The following is a 15,959-nucleotide window of genomic DNA, read 5'->3' as shown; positions in this document are numbered from 1 at the left end:
TTTTCTGGCTATGTAGCCTTTCCCTGGGACCATCGGTTCCCTCTTCTATAAAATGGGCATGAATCAAGTTGTGAGCTTAAATTGAGTTAATACAATTAAAAGCACTTAGCATGGTGCCCCTCATTAAAAAGAATGGGCATGAAACTGGGTAGTTGTGAGGATTCAAGGAGATAATGGAGCCTGGCATGCGGCAAGTGTCCATTAGCCCATAAAACCTTCCCCTCTGGATTTTGGATGATTTGCTTTGTATTGGAGATAGCGGAGAACATTTTTTAAAGAGCACAATCTAAGAGTCAGACAGGCGACATTTAGATTCACTCAGTGCTGCCTGACATTTAGGTAAGTGGTTTCACCTTCCAACTGGTCTCCCTGCTGCTAACTCTGACCCTCCCCGCCCCCCAGTCTTTTCTCCTCTCAGTACCCAGAGACCCCATTAAAAGGTAAATCAGACCAGGTCACTCCTGCTCAAAGCCTTGCAGTGGCTTCCCAGTGTACTCTGAACATATCCAAATTCCTTCCTATTTAGAGCAGGGTCTCCTTCATCCCTCCCAGCTACCCCACCAATCTCAATTCCTACCACTCATCTTCTTACTTATTCCTAGCTGTTCAGTTATGTCAAGTAGGCCCCAGGGCCCTTGGACTTGCTGTTGTAGCTGCTGGGAATGCTCTTCCTCCAGATGGCTCTCTCATTTCCTCACCTGCTTGTGCTTAAGTGTCATCTCCTCAGGGAGGACTTCCTGGCCCACCCTTGCCACTCCCTAGACACCGATCCTGTTTTTCTTCTAGCATTTTCACTACCTGCCATGAAGTTAAATGTTTATTTTCTTCTTTCTTTTCTGCATCCCATCTAGAATCTGCGAGCTCTATGAGAGCCTAGACTTTGTTTAGCTCCAGGCTGTTACTCCAGAGCCTCAAAGAGTGCAGGGACACAGCAGGCTCTTGATAAACATCTGTTGAATAAATAAATGAATGCATGCACACATATATGAGGGTCCTCGCTTCCTTTATGTGTCTGGGGGAGTAACAATTTCTATGTGAAGGGCAGCTGTGAGGCACGTTAGAAGGGGGCAACTGTTCATTAAAAAGAGTAGCCTTGATCTTTCTGATTATTTCCCAGCATGTGGGTCAAACCAAGTCCATAAAGCAGTGATGATTCCTCACAGATTCCCAGTGCTCTGCACAATGAGAATGCAGACTCATAAAGTGATGGGTGACCAACTACCCACGTTTGTCCAGGACAGAAGTGCTTCTTAGAACTCAGGACTTATAGTTTTAAAACTGGGGGAGTCCCAGGCACACTGTGATGAGCTGGTTACCCTAATAAAATGTACATCAACTAGGGGCCTAAGCTGGGCCCTATCCTGGGGCCCAAGGCCTTACTTACTCAGCTTCCAGGGCAGTTAGCCGGGCCTGGAGCCGGGCTTGAGCACTGCTGAAATCTGCCACCATGGCCTGCATCTCCTTCCGATGTTCCTGGCGTAGCTTCTCCACCTCCCGGGCCCGCTGGGCTTGCTGATCCTCCTCCAGCAGCCTGCGGGTAGATGGAAGCAGAGCTAGGCTTGCCCAAGCTCTAGGGACTGAACCTCTTGGGCATTGGGGTTTCTCCACCCTCTGTTGAGTGGCTGGGTGGGGGAGAAAATGTGGGGGAGTGGTTCTGAATGTAAAGTCAGGACCCCAGGAAGAGGTCTCTGAGTTGTGCTGTCCAGGATGAACCCTGCTTGTGGGACCCCTTCTCAGCACCTCCTACCCCTGCATTCCATCTGTAGTTCTAAACTTTCCAGTAAAGGGGGTAAAGAGCTGTGAATTCAGGACTGATAATGAGCTCTCCAACGTGGATCAGGCAGTAACAGTAACCACCACGGTTGACCAAGTTAGCCAGGGCCAGGGCTAAATCTTGCTTCCATTTCACCGCATTCCAGGACATTCCTGAGAGGTGGTGGTCTTACCTCCACTTGCAGATGAATGAGGGCATGGTCTTGGGGAAGTTAGCTGACTCCAGGAGCTCACCCAGCTGGTTAAAGAGCACACGGCACTGTTTGAACTACTCCATCGCACTGTCTCCCTAAGGCTGGTTTGGAAGATGCTTTTGGGGCCCACTGTGGGCTACACGGACAGGAGTGAGTGGAGACCCCCGAACCGGCGAGCGCTCCACCTGCGTGGCTCAGTGGATAGGCATCTGCCTTTGGCCCAGGGTGTGATCCTGGAGACCCGGGATCGTGTCCCACATTGGGCTCCCTGCATGGAGCCTGCTTCTCCCTCTGTCTCTGCCTCTCTCTGTGTCTCTTGTGAGTGAATAAATACAATTTTAAAAAAATGAAGATGCTTTTGGTATGGTTAGGTCTGATTTCATAAATTCCTGGACTTGTAGGGAAACCGGGTTCCCTCTTTATTCCAGGGCAATTTCTCTGCAGTTTTGAGCCCAGCGCACTAGCGCTTTTCACGGGTCTGGAGTAGCACCAGGGAAGCGCTAGCATAAGGGCGTCTTTCCTTTGGGGAGATGGCGAGCGGGTGAGCCTTGGGTCCGAGGCTCCGGGGTGGGGAGGGAGGAGCGAGGCGGCAGCCGGGCCTGGACACCCACCTGCGCTGGTCGCGGAGCTGCAGCGCCTCCTGCTGGTGCTGTTCCACCTCGGCCCGCAGCCGCTGCACCGCGTCCCGGAGCTGCGAGTTCTCCTCCCGGACGCCGCGCGCCTCGTCCGCCTCCGGTTCCGCGGCGGCCTTCGGGGAGCCGGCCTGGCCCGGGCCGCCCCCCTCCTGGGGAGAGAGGACCCGGGAGGTGTTTTCAGGGCGCCCCAGGCGGCCGCAGCCCGCGCCGGCCTCCTGCTCCCGATGCAGGGCTCACGGCCCATCTCCAGGTCCTCGCGCTTTGGGGGCTGGCCCAGTCTGGCCCTCGGGAAGCTGAGCCAGGGCGTCGGGAGCCGAGGATGTGGCTTCAGTGCGAGCCCGCGAGCGCTCCACCCGCTTCCCGGGCTCCCTTGCTGGTTCTCTACCCAGAGCGCCCTCCCCGCCTGGACGGCACCGCCTGGGGAGAGGCCACCAGCTTCCTCTTCTCGCCCGGACTGGCAGCACCATCTCCCCTCCAGTTTTCCAGTCTGAGGGCACCTGGCACAGTGGCTGGTATCCAGGAGGTGCCAAATAAACGCTTGCTAGATGAAATGACGCTTGAACACCAGGGGTTCAGAGAGAAATTCGAAACTCTACGTCTAAATTAAATGGGGCCGGTGAACCCCCGGGTTAGTGAATGCTGCAGTTTGCAAGGCCCGTCAGTCAAACAGGCCAAAGGTTTCTGCATTTGCTTATTCCACAGGAGGACGGAACAGCTTTGCACAGGGAGCAGCCCGGCCCCTGCCTTGTACCTCTTGCTTCCTGGCCTGGGGCTTGCATGTGTGTGACACCCATGGGCACATGAGCACCTGGAATTCACATACATACAACCTGGAAGAGCTCGGTTAAGGTCGTGTGGGGCCATCCTTGACTAATGGGAGAAAGAGCCTGATGAATCAATACCACCCGCCCTGTCCCTAGCTGGGACAGACAAGAGAATGAGGTCACAGGGCTCCTCGGAAGATCCCAGCAGGTGGGACACTTACCTGCACTGGTGGCCAACTTAAGGCTGCATCCCTCCCTCTTTTGGGTGCCTTCCCTCCCCTTGATCACTCCTGCTGCCTGGGGCTCTTCCTCCTTGCTAATACTCCCACATTTCTTCTCTGGGTGGGTTTTCAGCTGAGGCCTTGCTGTTCCTCCCAGAGGGTTCAGGGCTTCCCTCCGATGAGATGAAGGTGAGGGCAGGCACCTGGTGGCCAGGTATCCCCTCATCTACCCAGTAATCCTGGAGTTCTATGCACAGCCCTCAGGGAGCTTGTCATCACAGATGTCACAATCCTACATCCCCTCCTGCCCCCTTCCACAGGCATAGGTGGCTCCCACCAATCCAGAACACTTACTGGAATATATCCTGTCTTCCCTCACTAGACTTTACTGACCAGGCTGAGCTCCTTGTGATTCATCATTTAATATTTCTCATTAAACACAAATCGTCTTCAGGTGCTCAGTACCAGCAAAATCTTGAGTGACCAGTCCCCATGTCCCCATCTTCAGCAGGGCTGGGACCCCAACTAATCATCAGCATCCACAGACTGCTGTGCCGAGTGTGGAGAGTAGGGGTGGAAATGAAATGAGGCAGACATGCCTGGTTCTCAAAAGACTCCTAGCCCACTTGGGAACACCCATGAAGAGCACCCATGATATGACAGCTGTCTCACTGGACCATGCAGTAGACGCCAGTGCCAGCTGAATTATATACTAAGAAGCGCTCTGGTTGCTCAGAGACCCGCCAGGTCACAGGTGAGGAAGGGGGCCCCCTAGAGCTCCCTTCAGCAGTACATACACTAAAATTGGAGGTGAGACGCCTGGCCCGGAGGGTGAGCTGGGAACTGGGGAGAGAGGAAGGCATCCCAAGCAGGGAGTGGACACATAGAAAGGCCCAGAAGCAGGACGGAGAGCCCACGTTTAGAGCAGAGGGGGACATGGCTGCAGATACCAAGTGTGGCCAGTGGGTGAAGGCTTTTCATTGCCGGCCGTTTGGGGGTCATTCTGATAGCAGGAGGGAGTGACTGCAGCCCTTATACAGACGAGTACCTGACACTGTGTGGCACACGGCGGGTGCCTGGGAGACAGGCCTGGGCTGGGAGGAGGTCACTGTGCTGCCTGCCAGGTGGCATATGGCTGCACGGCTGTCTGGGAGGTGTTCTGAGGCACTCTGCGCAGATTTGAAGGAGTAACGCTGACTGGCTGATTCTAGGGCCTACCTGGCAGTGGTACTCTGAAATGCTACTGTGTCTGAATTTAAAATAACATGCGGCGCTTAAAACTTGTGTTTTGCTTTTCAAAATGGGAGTCTGTAGGCCCATCAAGCATCTCCCAAGGGCCCTCCCCATTTCACAAGGGAATGATGAGCACCCAGAGCCCCTCCTTTATGATTTTCTCCTGGCAGCCTTGACGCCGCTCCAAGAGGGGTTTGGTGTGGGCAGAATGGGGGCGCTGACCTCTGCAGTGACGGCGAGGTCCTCGCTGTCTCCTGGACACTGGGCGACGGCCTGCCGCCTGCCCAAGCCGCCCGCGGCCCTCCGCTCGGCCTGCAGCGCCTCCAGGTCCTTCTGGTGCTCAGAACAGGCAGCCCGCTGCTCCGACAGCTCCTGCCTGAGGGACTCTGGAGAAGGAAGAGCTATTAACTTTTTAAGAGAAGATAATTTTCAAATGCCAGTAAATTTGATACTTTCCTTTTCTGTTAAGGACTTTTGAGACTCTGTAGGTTAGTTATGGCAAATTATTTTTGAAACATTGTTCCAGTGATTCCATAAGCCATAAGATAGCCGGTAGAAGCCTTAGTATAGAGCAAGTGCTCAATATATATTTGTAAAATAAACAAGTGATATTTACAGTGGAAATTAATGATATTGTAAAAGTGTGTCAATTGCAAAAGATTTCCCATAAACTTACAAAGCTTCTTTGAAAGTTATAGTATATTCAGCGCAGTAGAGCTTAGTCATTCTGATGATATGTTGAAAAATTTACTAGGTTATCTTTCCTCCCCACCAGGGTTTTAATATAGTGTTCTCTACAGCCTATTTTCTTTAAAAAAATCCAAACCCAATTCAATATTTTGAAATCCTTTATCACAAAAATATGTGCAACAAAATCCTTTTGCACTCTAGCATAACTAGAGTGAGTTCATTTATTACCCTTCCCTCTTCTGTCATATATTCCCTTCCCTCTTCCTCCTTTCCCCACTCTTCCTTCCCTCCCTCCCTCCCTCCATCCATCCACCCATCCATCCAGCATCCTTTCCACCCATTTACACATCTACCTGCCCATATTTCCATCAGCCCATTTATCCATCCACACGTCCACCTGCCCTTCCACCCTTCTACCCATCCACCTATCCATCCAGCATGTCCAGATCCCCACCCCAGTGTATCAGGTAATCTGATGGATGCTCCCTGCCCCTCATACACTGACCTACACTGCAGGTCAGGTGTGTCTCACACAGACGGTGGAATAGCAGTAGTTGGGACCAGGGATGTCTAATTTAATCGCCCTGTCATGGTAGGTGCTCCCACTCACCCAATACCACCCACAACGCCAACGATTTGCTATCATCATTACAGAGTCCACAGAGCCCCTTCTTCCTGGGACTGTGTTGAGAATCCCAGCAGGTACCCAGGCTCTCTCCTGAATCTTTTGTCCAGGAAAGGACCAGGCTGCTGTGGAGTCAGAGGGCCCAGGCAAGTGGCAGTAGGGACAGCTGTTGCTGGGTGCTGGAATCACCAGGGGTTCCAACCTGATCTGAATCTTGTCTTGTCCCTGAGACACCTGGCACAGCCTGGGTTTTATTTTGTACAATCTGTCTTCTTGAGAGGATGCCAACTTTAGCATTTCCCACCTGGACATTAACTGGGGAATCTATGGGACACTCTCTCTCTCCTGCCTGCTCCCCATGTCACTTCCTCCAGAAATAAGCAGAGCTGACTGACGTGCTGATGTATAGTCAGCAGGACACGCTATCTAATGAAAGCACAACCGAGCAGCAAGTAGATGGTTTTCACTTATGAAGGTAAAGAAAATGCTCTTTCCTAAAATTCTCTTAAGGAGAACCCCAGCTGGGTTTGAAAAAAAAATTAATAAGGCCAATATGGTCTTTAATGCTAGGCATGAAATAAGAAGAGGCATTTGTCTTGCTCTTAAGAGTGAGATGGAAGGGGCGCCTGGGTGGCTCAGTGGTGGAGCGACTGCCTTCAGCTCAGGGCGTGATCCTTCTCTGTGTCTCTCATGAACAAATAAATAAAATATTTTTTTTAAAGAAGTGAGACTGGGGCAGCCCGGGTGGCTTAGCGGTTTAGCGCCGACTTCAACCCAGGGTGTGATCCTGGAGACCTGGGATCGAGTCCCACGTCGGGCTCCCTGCATGGAGCCTGCTTCTCCCTCTGCCTGTGTCTCTGCCTCTTTCTTTCCCCTCTCTGTGTTTCTCATGAGTAAATAAATAAAATCTTTAAAAAAAAAAATAAATAAAAAAAATAAGAAGTGAGACTGAAGAGAAGAAGGTGAAAATGAGAGAAAAAATGATCTGCAGAAACAGAAAGAGGCTTCTAGGGCCAGCCATGCAATGTGAGAATATTCAGTAATGATAACACTGAACATCTGCATAGGATTTACTGCATACCGGGTGGATGTTGTAATTATTCCCATTTTACAGATGAGCAAAGAGGTACAGAGGCACAGAGGTACAGAGCAGTTAAGTAACTTGCCCAAAGTCATGAAACTTATGAGTGTTGGGAGCTGGGCTTCATGCCCAACCAATCCGGCTTAGGAGATCTTTACTGCTGGTAACTTCCAAAATGCTCTACACGACTTTTTTTCTTTTAATTTATTTTTTTTATTTTTTTCTTTTAATTTATTTGAGAGAGAGAGAGAGAGATCATGAGCAGGGGGCAGGGGTAGAGGGAGAAGCAGACTCCCCGCTGAGCAGTAAGCCCCAGCGGGACTTGATCCCAGGACCCCAGATCACAGCCCAAGCAGAAGGCAGACACTCAACTGCCTGAGCCACCCAGGGCCTGTGTGACTGGTTTTGGATGTTTCAAGAAGAGGTGAGTTTGGTGCTGAGGATGATGTGGGAACAGGAAAAAGAAGCAGAGGAAAGTGCATGAGCCTGGAGGCCTTAGTCCCCCAAATTTGCAGAAATCTTCAGAATGAAAATGAGAGGTTGAGGCAATCCCAGGAAGTCTCACGGTGGCTCAGAGATCTGGCTTATATCAAATAATAATGATGATAATATAGATGCCTCTGCTTTTTGAAAGTTTGCCTTATACCACTTTGCTTTTCTCTACATTAGAACCTATTTTCATTAACCTAGGGAAATCTGAAGACTTTCATTTTTACATAAAAAAGAGAAAAGGGAAAATATCAGGGTTTTTTGTTTTTTGGTTTCTTGTTTTGTTTTGTTTTGTTTTTGCTGGTTTTGCAGCCAGCGGTTCAGAAGCAGTGCCACCCTGGGCAGCAGGCAGCGGGCAGCGAGAGAGACACCCCCCAGTGCCTACCCTCTGGGAAACACATTCAGCATCTGAGGGTGGAGCGCCAGAGCTCTGCACTGTGCCTGGGAATATCTGGGCTTTATCTCCATCACTGTGTGCACCTGTTAGCAAGATATGTCCCATGGTATCAGGAAGGCCTAGGAGAGATGACGTTTGGGGTCTGGGAATGCTCAAAAGTGTTTCATTTAAATTAATGGTAATTGCTTCTTCCCTTTTTGCCATTTTGCCTTATGAAATATTTCATAGGCACGTCCTACTTTTGGATAGCAGAAAACCTGGACTACGGTCTACACTCATCTGGCCCCTGTCATACGCTAGGCATATTATATTTACTATCCCATCAAATCCACATACCACCCCTATGAGGTAGAGACAATGGTGACTCTGTTTTATGGAGAAGGAAACTGAGATTGACAGTGACCCCACCCCCACCCCAACCCTGGGTTTCCTAGCTAGTTGGTGGCAGAGCCAGGATAGTCACCCTGGCCTGTGTGCCTCCAGACCCAGGGCCCCATCTTGCCCCTGGCCTCCACGTGTGGACCTGGCTGGGGAGCACCTCCCAGGGGTGGATGCCTGTATACCTAACAGCAGAGCCTGCTGAGCCTCCATCCTCTCCAGCTCCCCCTGGAGCTCTTGCCGGGCCTTTTCTTCCAAGGCCTGGAGCTCTAGCCGGTGTGCCTGGTGCTGGATCTGGAGGCTGTGGCTGGATTCCTTCTTCAAGCGCTCCTCAGTGGCCTGTGGGTGAAAGTGGGTGAAAGTGAGCACAGATGTGAGACCTGTCCCCTCTGCCAAGTTCTTCCTCCAAGGGCCCACTGAGCACTTACCACTTCTTGGGCTACTGAGAATGATCCCTGGCCTGTCTGAGATGACCGTGATGGCTTGGCCACAGTAGCTATTTTGTACTGTGTGAACCAAACCCCAATCCACAGCTGATTAGACCAGAGTGGACACCTGTTCCAAGCTGAGCCAGTCATTGGGAATTTGGTGTTAGGAGGCCATGGAGAGAGAGAGAGAAATAAAGAGACAGACACTGACGGGTTGGTTCCAGTTTTAACACACTCAGGAGGAATGAGGTGACCATCTTACACCGGCCCCAAGACCAGACAGGTAGAGAGAGCTGACTGTGAGGGCAGCCAAGGGCTGAAGTGCAGAGCAGATCAGAAACAAAAGGAGGAGGGGTCCCTACAGCTTTTTCAGTCTCTGGTCTAGTCTGGTCCTCAGAACTGGCTGCGTCTCTGCCCTTAGGTTCACTTACTCTTACTTCATTTATGACTATTTCATTTGGTCAGCCACTCTTTGACACATTCATTTATTCAAGGTCTCATATCAAACACACAAAGAGTGTGTGAAGCTTTGTGACACAAAGCTGTGTGACACAGCTTCTATGAGCAGCTGTGTCAACTTTAATAGAAATCTGGGCAGCCTGGGTGGCTCAGCGGTTTAAGTGCCTGCCTTTGGCCCAGGGTGTGATCCTGGGGTCCCGGGATCGAGTTCCATGTCAGGCTCCCTGCATGGAGCCTGCTTCTCCCTCTGCCTGTGTCTCTGCCTCTCTCTCTCTCTCTATCATGATAAATAAATAAAATCTTAAAAAAAAAAAAAGAAAAAAGAAATCTCTTCACTGCCTAAGCTCGCTCGAGTTGGTTTCTGGGGGGTAGAAGCAATAACGGTCCCTAAGCAGTCCATGTAGGAATCCTTGGAACCTGTGACTCTGTCACTTTATACGGTGAAAGGAGTTTTGCAGGTGTGATTAAGTTAAGGATCCTGAAATGGGCGATTATCCCAAATTATCTGGGTGGGCCCAATGTAGTCACAGAGGTTCTTAGAAGATGGAAGCAGTGGTGGAGGGGAGAGGCACAGGAGTAGGGAAGGTGTTAGGGAAGAGGGAGATGAAGAGGGAGGGATATTTGAAGATGGTACACGCTACACTGTTGATTTAGTTGATGCAGGAAGGGGCCAGGAGCCCAGGAATGGAGGCAGCCTCCAGAAGCCAGAAAAGTCAGGAAAACAGATCCTCCCTTAGAGCTTTTAGAAGGAGCACAGTCCTGCCAACACTTTGATTTTAGGACTTCTGACCTCCAGGACTGTCAGATAATAAATCTGTGATGTCTTCAGCCACCAAGTGTCGGATATTTTGTTATAGCAGCAAGAAGAAACTAATATGGTTTCTGGGGTTTTTTTTGCAACAGAGAGTTCCATTTAAGACACAGCCCACCTTGGGGCACCTGCGTGGCTCAGTCGGTTAAGCCTCTGACTCTTGATTTAGGCTCAGGTCATGATCTCAGGGTCATGAGATTGAGCCCCAGGTTTGGCTCAGTGCTTACTTAGTATGGAGTGTCCTGCTTAGGATTCTCTCTCTCCTTCTCTGCTGTTGCACTCCCCACTTCCCCCCACAATGTGCACATCCATATTCTCTCAATAAAATAAAAAAATAATAAAAATAAATAAAAAATAAAAAAAGATACAGCCCACCTTTTAGAGGAGGAAATTGGGGCTGGGGGTGATGAACTAGCTTTCCTGAGGTCACACAGGAAAGATGCAGAAAGCAACATCTCCCTCCCCCTTTTATTTATTTTTATTTTTTAAATTTATTTATGATAGTCACAGAGAGAGAGAGAGGCAGAGACACAGGCAGAGGGAGAAGCAGGCTCCATGCACCCGGAGCCCGATGTGGGACTCGATCCCGGGTCTCCAGGATCGGGCCCTGGGCCAAAGGCAGGTGCCAAACCGCTGTGCCACCCAGGGATCCCTCCCTCCCCCTTTTAAACAGCCAGTTGCAGGGAACTGACCAGACTGAAGACAGGTAAAGGTGGGGGCAGGACTGAACCCCTGGGCAGCAGGGTCCTGGCCCTAAGCCCTCTCCACTCCCACATGAAGCCTCTGGGAACAATGAGAAATGGGGTTTCACCAAAGGCAGGAGGCTCCAGTTGGGGAGCACTGAGCCCCCTGGAGCCCCAGGGAGCCAACTGAATGCAGTGGTGCCTTTAGACGCTTATTTGTGTCTTTGGCTCTGCTACTCCCTAAAAAGGGCAATTGGTTTACTCCTCCCATGGGACACTCAGTCAAAGAGTGCTGGGTTTATTTCATAAGACAGAAGAATCTCCTACTTTTCAGACTCTCCAATATTTCTTCCTCTTGGACCTGCTGCAAGGCTCAGAGAATTCCAGTTGGTGACATTTGTATCTCAAGGAAATGGGAATGAAGAGGTCTGAGCTAAGGTTTACAAAAAATAGTGCGAAAGTCTCTCACTCTGTGATAGGACCCCTCTGTCCGTGGGGCCAGCAGAGGATTCAGAGCAGCACTGCCTGCTTTCTTGCTCAGCAGCCCTTAGGATGATGCCAAGCTTAACACCCGGGGTTTATATCAAACTGGACACTCATCCCTAGTGAATTGCTCCAGTAAACCTATGGGAGGTTTACTCTGCTTGTGTTGTGGTTGGTTTAGAGCCTCCTAAAAGGCCCATTTTTACCCTCTCTACAGAGGCTCTGACACCAATTACAAATTCCTTTTAGGGTATGTGTGTGTGGGGGTTTGGGGTGGGGGAGTGCCCAACACCAACAAGCAATTCTCAGACACCAACTGAGTGTCCTACGATTCAACTCAATTCTGACACTATCTACCTGGAGATAGCATCCCAAGGGTGAGGGCTCATCCCACAAGACTGAGCTCCATTTCAGATGCCAACTGCAAGACTAGGTTGTTGTTACCTGTGCTTCTGACCAACTGGCTATAAATCAGAGGTTCCCATGACCCCCCAATTAATTTGCTAGGGTGGCTCACAGAACTCAGGAAACCCATGTCCTTACTTGGTTATTGATTTATTACAAAGGCTATTAAAGGATACGAATCAATAGCCAGATGAAGAGGTCTGGGATGTCCAAGCATAGGAGCTTTTGTCCCCATGGAATTGGGGTGGGTCACCATTTATGGTGTGTGGATGTGTCCACCCACCTGCAAGCTCTCTGAGCCCTCTCCTTTGGGTTTCTAAGAGGCTTCATTACAAAGACATGATGAATTAAATCACTGACCATTGGTGATTGATTCCATCTCCATCCCCTCTCCACTTCCCAGACCATAAGGTCGGTTCCCCTGGCAACCAGCCCCCTCCTCCTCAGGTGGGATCCAAGAGCCACCTCATTAACATAATAAAAGATACTTTTGCTGCTCTCAACACTTAGGAAATTCCAAGACTTTTAGGAGCTCTGTGTCAGAAGTGAGACTAGGACCAAATAATATTTCTTTTTCCAAATCACAATATCACACTCTCCACACCACATCCTGGGTAAAGCCTCCATGCCCCGTGTTCCCCAACAGTCTCCTGGCTCCGATCCCCTGAACTACAGCAGCCTGTTTGAGCAGTTGCCTTTCCCCACAGAGGTGCACCCCATAACGACAAGAGTGTGTTAATCATCTTGGTGTCTCTGGAGCTCAGCTCCATGACAGCTGCTCTATAAATAGCTGTAGGATCAATGAATGAGCAGTAACATCAGATCTTCTAAAAATTGAGCTTTTCTATGGACTGGATGTTTATATGTCCCCCCTCTCCGCACACCTCCCCCAAAGTCATATATTGAAACCTGATCCCCAATGTGATGGTATTTGGAGAGGGGCTTTTGGAGGGGGGTGATTAGGTCATGATGGTGAAGCCCTTGTGAATCAGTGCTCTTATAAAGGAGGTCCTGAAAAGCTCCCCTGCCCCTTCTCCCACATGAGGTTAGAGTGAGGTGGGTGTCTATGAACTAGGAAGTGAGCTCTCCACAGACATCAAAGGGCAGGTGCTTTGGTCTCACACTTCCAGCCTCTGGAACTGTGGGAAATAAATTTCTATGGTTTACAAGCCACGCTGTCCATGGTGTTCTGTTACAGCAGCCTGAATGGACAAAGACAAGCTCTTACTCAGCCACATATGATTCCAAGTACTTTACATGTACTATTTTTTTTTTTTTGATGCTCTCAATGGTCCTATTAGCTCTTATTTTATAAATGAGGAATCTGATGCACAAAGCAGCTGAGTGACTGCCTGAGCCCACACCTCATAAGTGGCAGACCCAGGATTTGCCTGTAGGACCTGATGTCCTCACACACCACGTCACTGTTCAACTGCGCAACTGAGGCCAGAAACCAAGCAAACAGCCACCAGAACCGGGAGGAGAAGGCTCTTTCCTCCTAAGGTGAGCCTCCCGCGCCCTCTACCGACAAAACTGAACGTCGTGCTCTCTGCGAAGGAGAAATGCTTCAAGAATCTGGGTCTTTATGCCAGGCTGGCACTGAAGAGCGAATTGGGAGCTGCGAGGCAGTAAATTAAGAAGAGCAGGCAAATTTCCTAATAATTCATGTGCTAGTCGATACTTGTATCCAATTCTGACACGTATGGATAGTTTTAACGGAATTTCTCAGAATTGCACCGTGGCTTCTAGCATCCCATGTTGCTGCCTGGGAGATGTCAAGGGGACATTCTGATTCAGGTACTTTGTGCCTGGAATCACTTTTCCTCACTTTTCCTCAATCACATTCCTCATTGGCTGCTAGAATTTCTTCTGTTTTCCTGGTGTCCTGAAATTTTAAGATGAGCCTTGGTAGGGGGTCTTTCTCACATAGTTCTATGGATTTCATTATTTCTTTAAAAATACCTTCCCCTCCATTATCTCTTTCTGGAATTCCCAGTTAGGTGTGAGCCTTCCAGGTGTGTCTCTACACCTCTTGTTCCTTCTCCTCTTGCCACCCATTTCACGATCTTTCTATTTTTGCTTTCTGGAAGGTTTCTTCATTTTTTACATTTCAACTCATTATCTGATCTTTAGGATTTCTGCAATCATATATATATATATTTTTAATTTAAAGAGCCCTTCCTTACCTGATTGTCCCTCCTTTACAAGTAGCACATTGTTCTTCTTTCATGGATGCACGTATCACTTTTTAATTCTGAGTGGATCAGTCCTCAACAAAGCTTTTTTTCCTTTTCTGCTGACTCCATTAGCCATTTCTTCTGAGTCTGTTCTTTCTCCCACAACTATCTTGGATCCCAAAACTTCCATGTTAGAGGCTTCCCTAAAAAAGGTTTAGTAATCCTTTGCTGTCCTTTCATATTTCAGATGGAGCACTGAGGGTTACTTGAAGAGGCTCCATTGGGTGGCAGGCTCCTCTGGAGGGTGACCAGATGGCCATCCAGCAATTTCACTGGAAGCCCACAAATGTGAGAATCCATGGGTCTTTTCTCTTGGTTGGTTTAATTTCCCCAGAGAAGGTTCTCTAGTCTCATACTTAGGGAGGGTCTAAGTTCTACCTGCTTGCCTTCTGGAGCCGAGCAGGAGAATGTGCTGTTGGGGACAGGATCGAGGTGGCAGTGGTTCATCTAATGGCTCAGTATACAGATTTTCACCTGAACCTGTTCTCAAACACAAGCCTCATCCCAGCCTCTGTTTCGGAGTCTCTCTGGTTCAGTTTATCCAGGGATTCCCCCCACCCCCATCTCTTGTCTTTAAATAAGGGAGAGATAATTACTTCCCTGTGCTGGCTGAGCTGGGAATCTGAGGTTCTAGGTGAGTCATATTCCTCATCTCACTCTTGTCTCAATGATAAATGCTACCTCTAGTTCCTGAGCCTTTCTGAGCTTCGCCACGGGAATCAGCTTAATTCTTGTCCTCTCTCTGTAGGCACTTGGGTTCGAGCTTCTCTGCTCTGCAAGGTCACATGCCATTTCCCCATTTCTTTCCTGTCCTCCTTGCTTTATCTGGAATAGGAGTAAGCTTCTGCTTTGCGTTTTCATTATTGTTTTCTGGATGGTTTCCAATAGGAAAGAATTCAAAAAAGTGGGTATCAATGTCCTCAGTGTACAGAAGGGGAAATTAAACTTAAGGCTCTAATTCAGTGAGACCCTTTACTAAGCAGCTATCCTGAACTAGGAGGAGAGTCAGTGTCTGAACAAACACAGCGCGCTCCTGGCCCCAAGGAGCTTCCCTTGGTAGATCTGATCATATGAGGAAGTCATTGGTTAGAGCGTGAAGACTGCCATCACTGAGGAAGACAGTGTGTTGTCTGTGACAGTCGTAGTAGTAGCCCCAGCTCCCGAGAGAGAGCAGGAGCAAAGGCCTTCTGAGAAAGCAGAAGGTAGCAGGTAGATGAAACATGCTCCTGCTGGGTTACACATCATCCTGCACCTGACCACCTCATCCCAACTTTCCAAGCTGCCCTCTCTGTTTTCATCTCCTGGCCGAGTCTGACTCCCCAGCATGCATCATGCACGACATTGCCCAAGTTGTAAAGAAAGTTGTTCTAATGTTATCAAGGTCACGTGAAAATAGGGAGAAACAGGACCAGAAACGCAACAGACCTAACTGTGAATCCTTCCGTGGCCACTTTCTAGCTGTGTGATCCTGAGCAAGTTACTGAATCTCTCTGAGCCCTTTCCCTTATCTGGAAAAAGGGAATGTGGTAACAGTGAGCTAGTAAGATTAACGTGGGGATTGGAGATAATGTACAAAAGGCGCCCTATATAGCGCATAGAGGCGCTCCCATAGCAAGTGCTCAGCAAATAACGGACTTCATAATGATCACCCTTACCTTGAGTTCTTGATTTTTGGCCTTCTCAAGCATGCGTAGGGCTCGCTGATGGGAAGCCTCGAGCTGGGCTTTCATGGCCTGGTTCTGCTGAATGGTCTCCTGGAGCTCTTGCTGCAGCTTCTCCCTTTCGTGGTCGGAGAGTTGCTTGAGTTCCTGCAGGTCTTCCCTGTAGCTGCTGGCGCACTGCTCCAGAGCCTGCTGCATCTGGGAGACCTGCCAGCCAGGGCAGCCTGCTCTCAGGCTAGGCTCTCTCCGCTCCTTCTCCCCTTCCTGTTTTTTTGTTTTTGTTTTTGTTTTTAAATAAGTGCTCTGAACATC

The 15,959-nt window shown here is 49.4% G+C and overlaps 1 protein-coding gene across 2 annotated transcripts in view; it reads right to left on the bottom strand.

The window, feature by feature from the left end:
• Positions 1 to 15,959, bottom strand: part of FAM184B (family with sequence similarity 184 member B) — a 133,991-nt gene that overhangs the window by 6,411 nt on the left and 111,621 nt on the right. For both annotated transcript variants that reach the window (XM_025998726.2, XM_072737729.1), the window contains exons 10-14: positions 15,642 to 15,854; positions 8,666 to 8,819; positions 5,043 to 5,206; positions 2,579 to 2,751; positions 1,385 to 1,531 (exon numbers count right to left, since the gene is read on the bottom strand). In XM_025998726.2, coding sequence (XP_025854511.2) covers positions 1,385 to 1,531; positions 2,579 to 2,751; positions 5,043 to 5,206; positions 8,666 to 8,819; positions 15,642 to 15,854 — 851 coding nt within the window. The remainder of the gene's footprint in view (positions 1 to 1,384; positions 1,532 to 2,578; positions 2,752 to 5,042; positions 5,207 to 8,665; positions 8,820 to 15,641; positions 15,855 to 15,959) is intronic.

The sequence above is a fragment of the Vulpes vulpes genome, chromosome 14 (genome assembly GCF_048418805.1).
Source record: "Vulpes vulpes isolate BD-2025 chromosome 14, VulVul3, whole genome shotgun sequence".
NCBI lineage: Eukaryota > Metazoa > Chordata > Mammalia > Carnivora > Canidae > Vulpes > Vulpes vulpes.
This window is presented reverse-complemented; position numbering and strand designations above follow the sequence as displayed.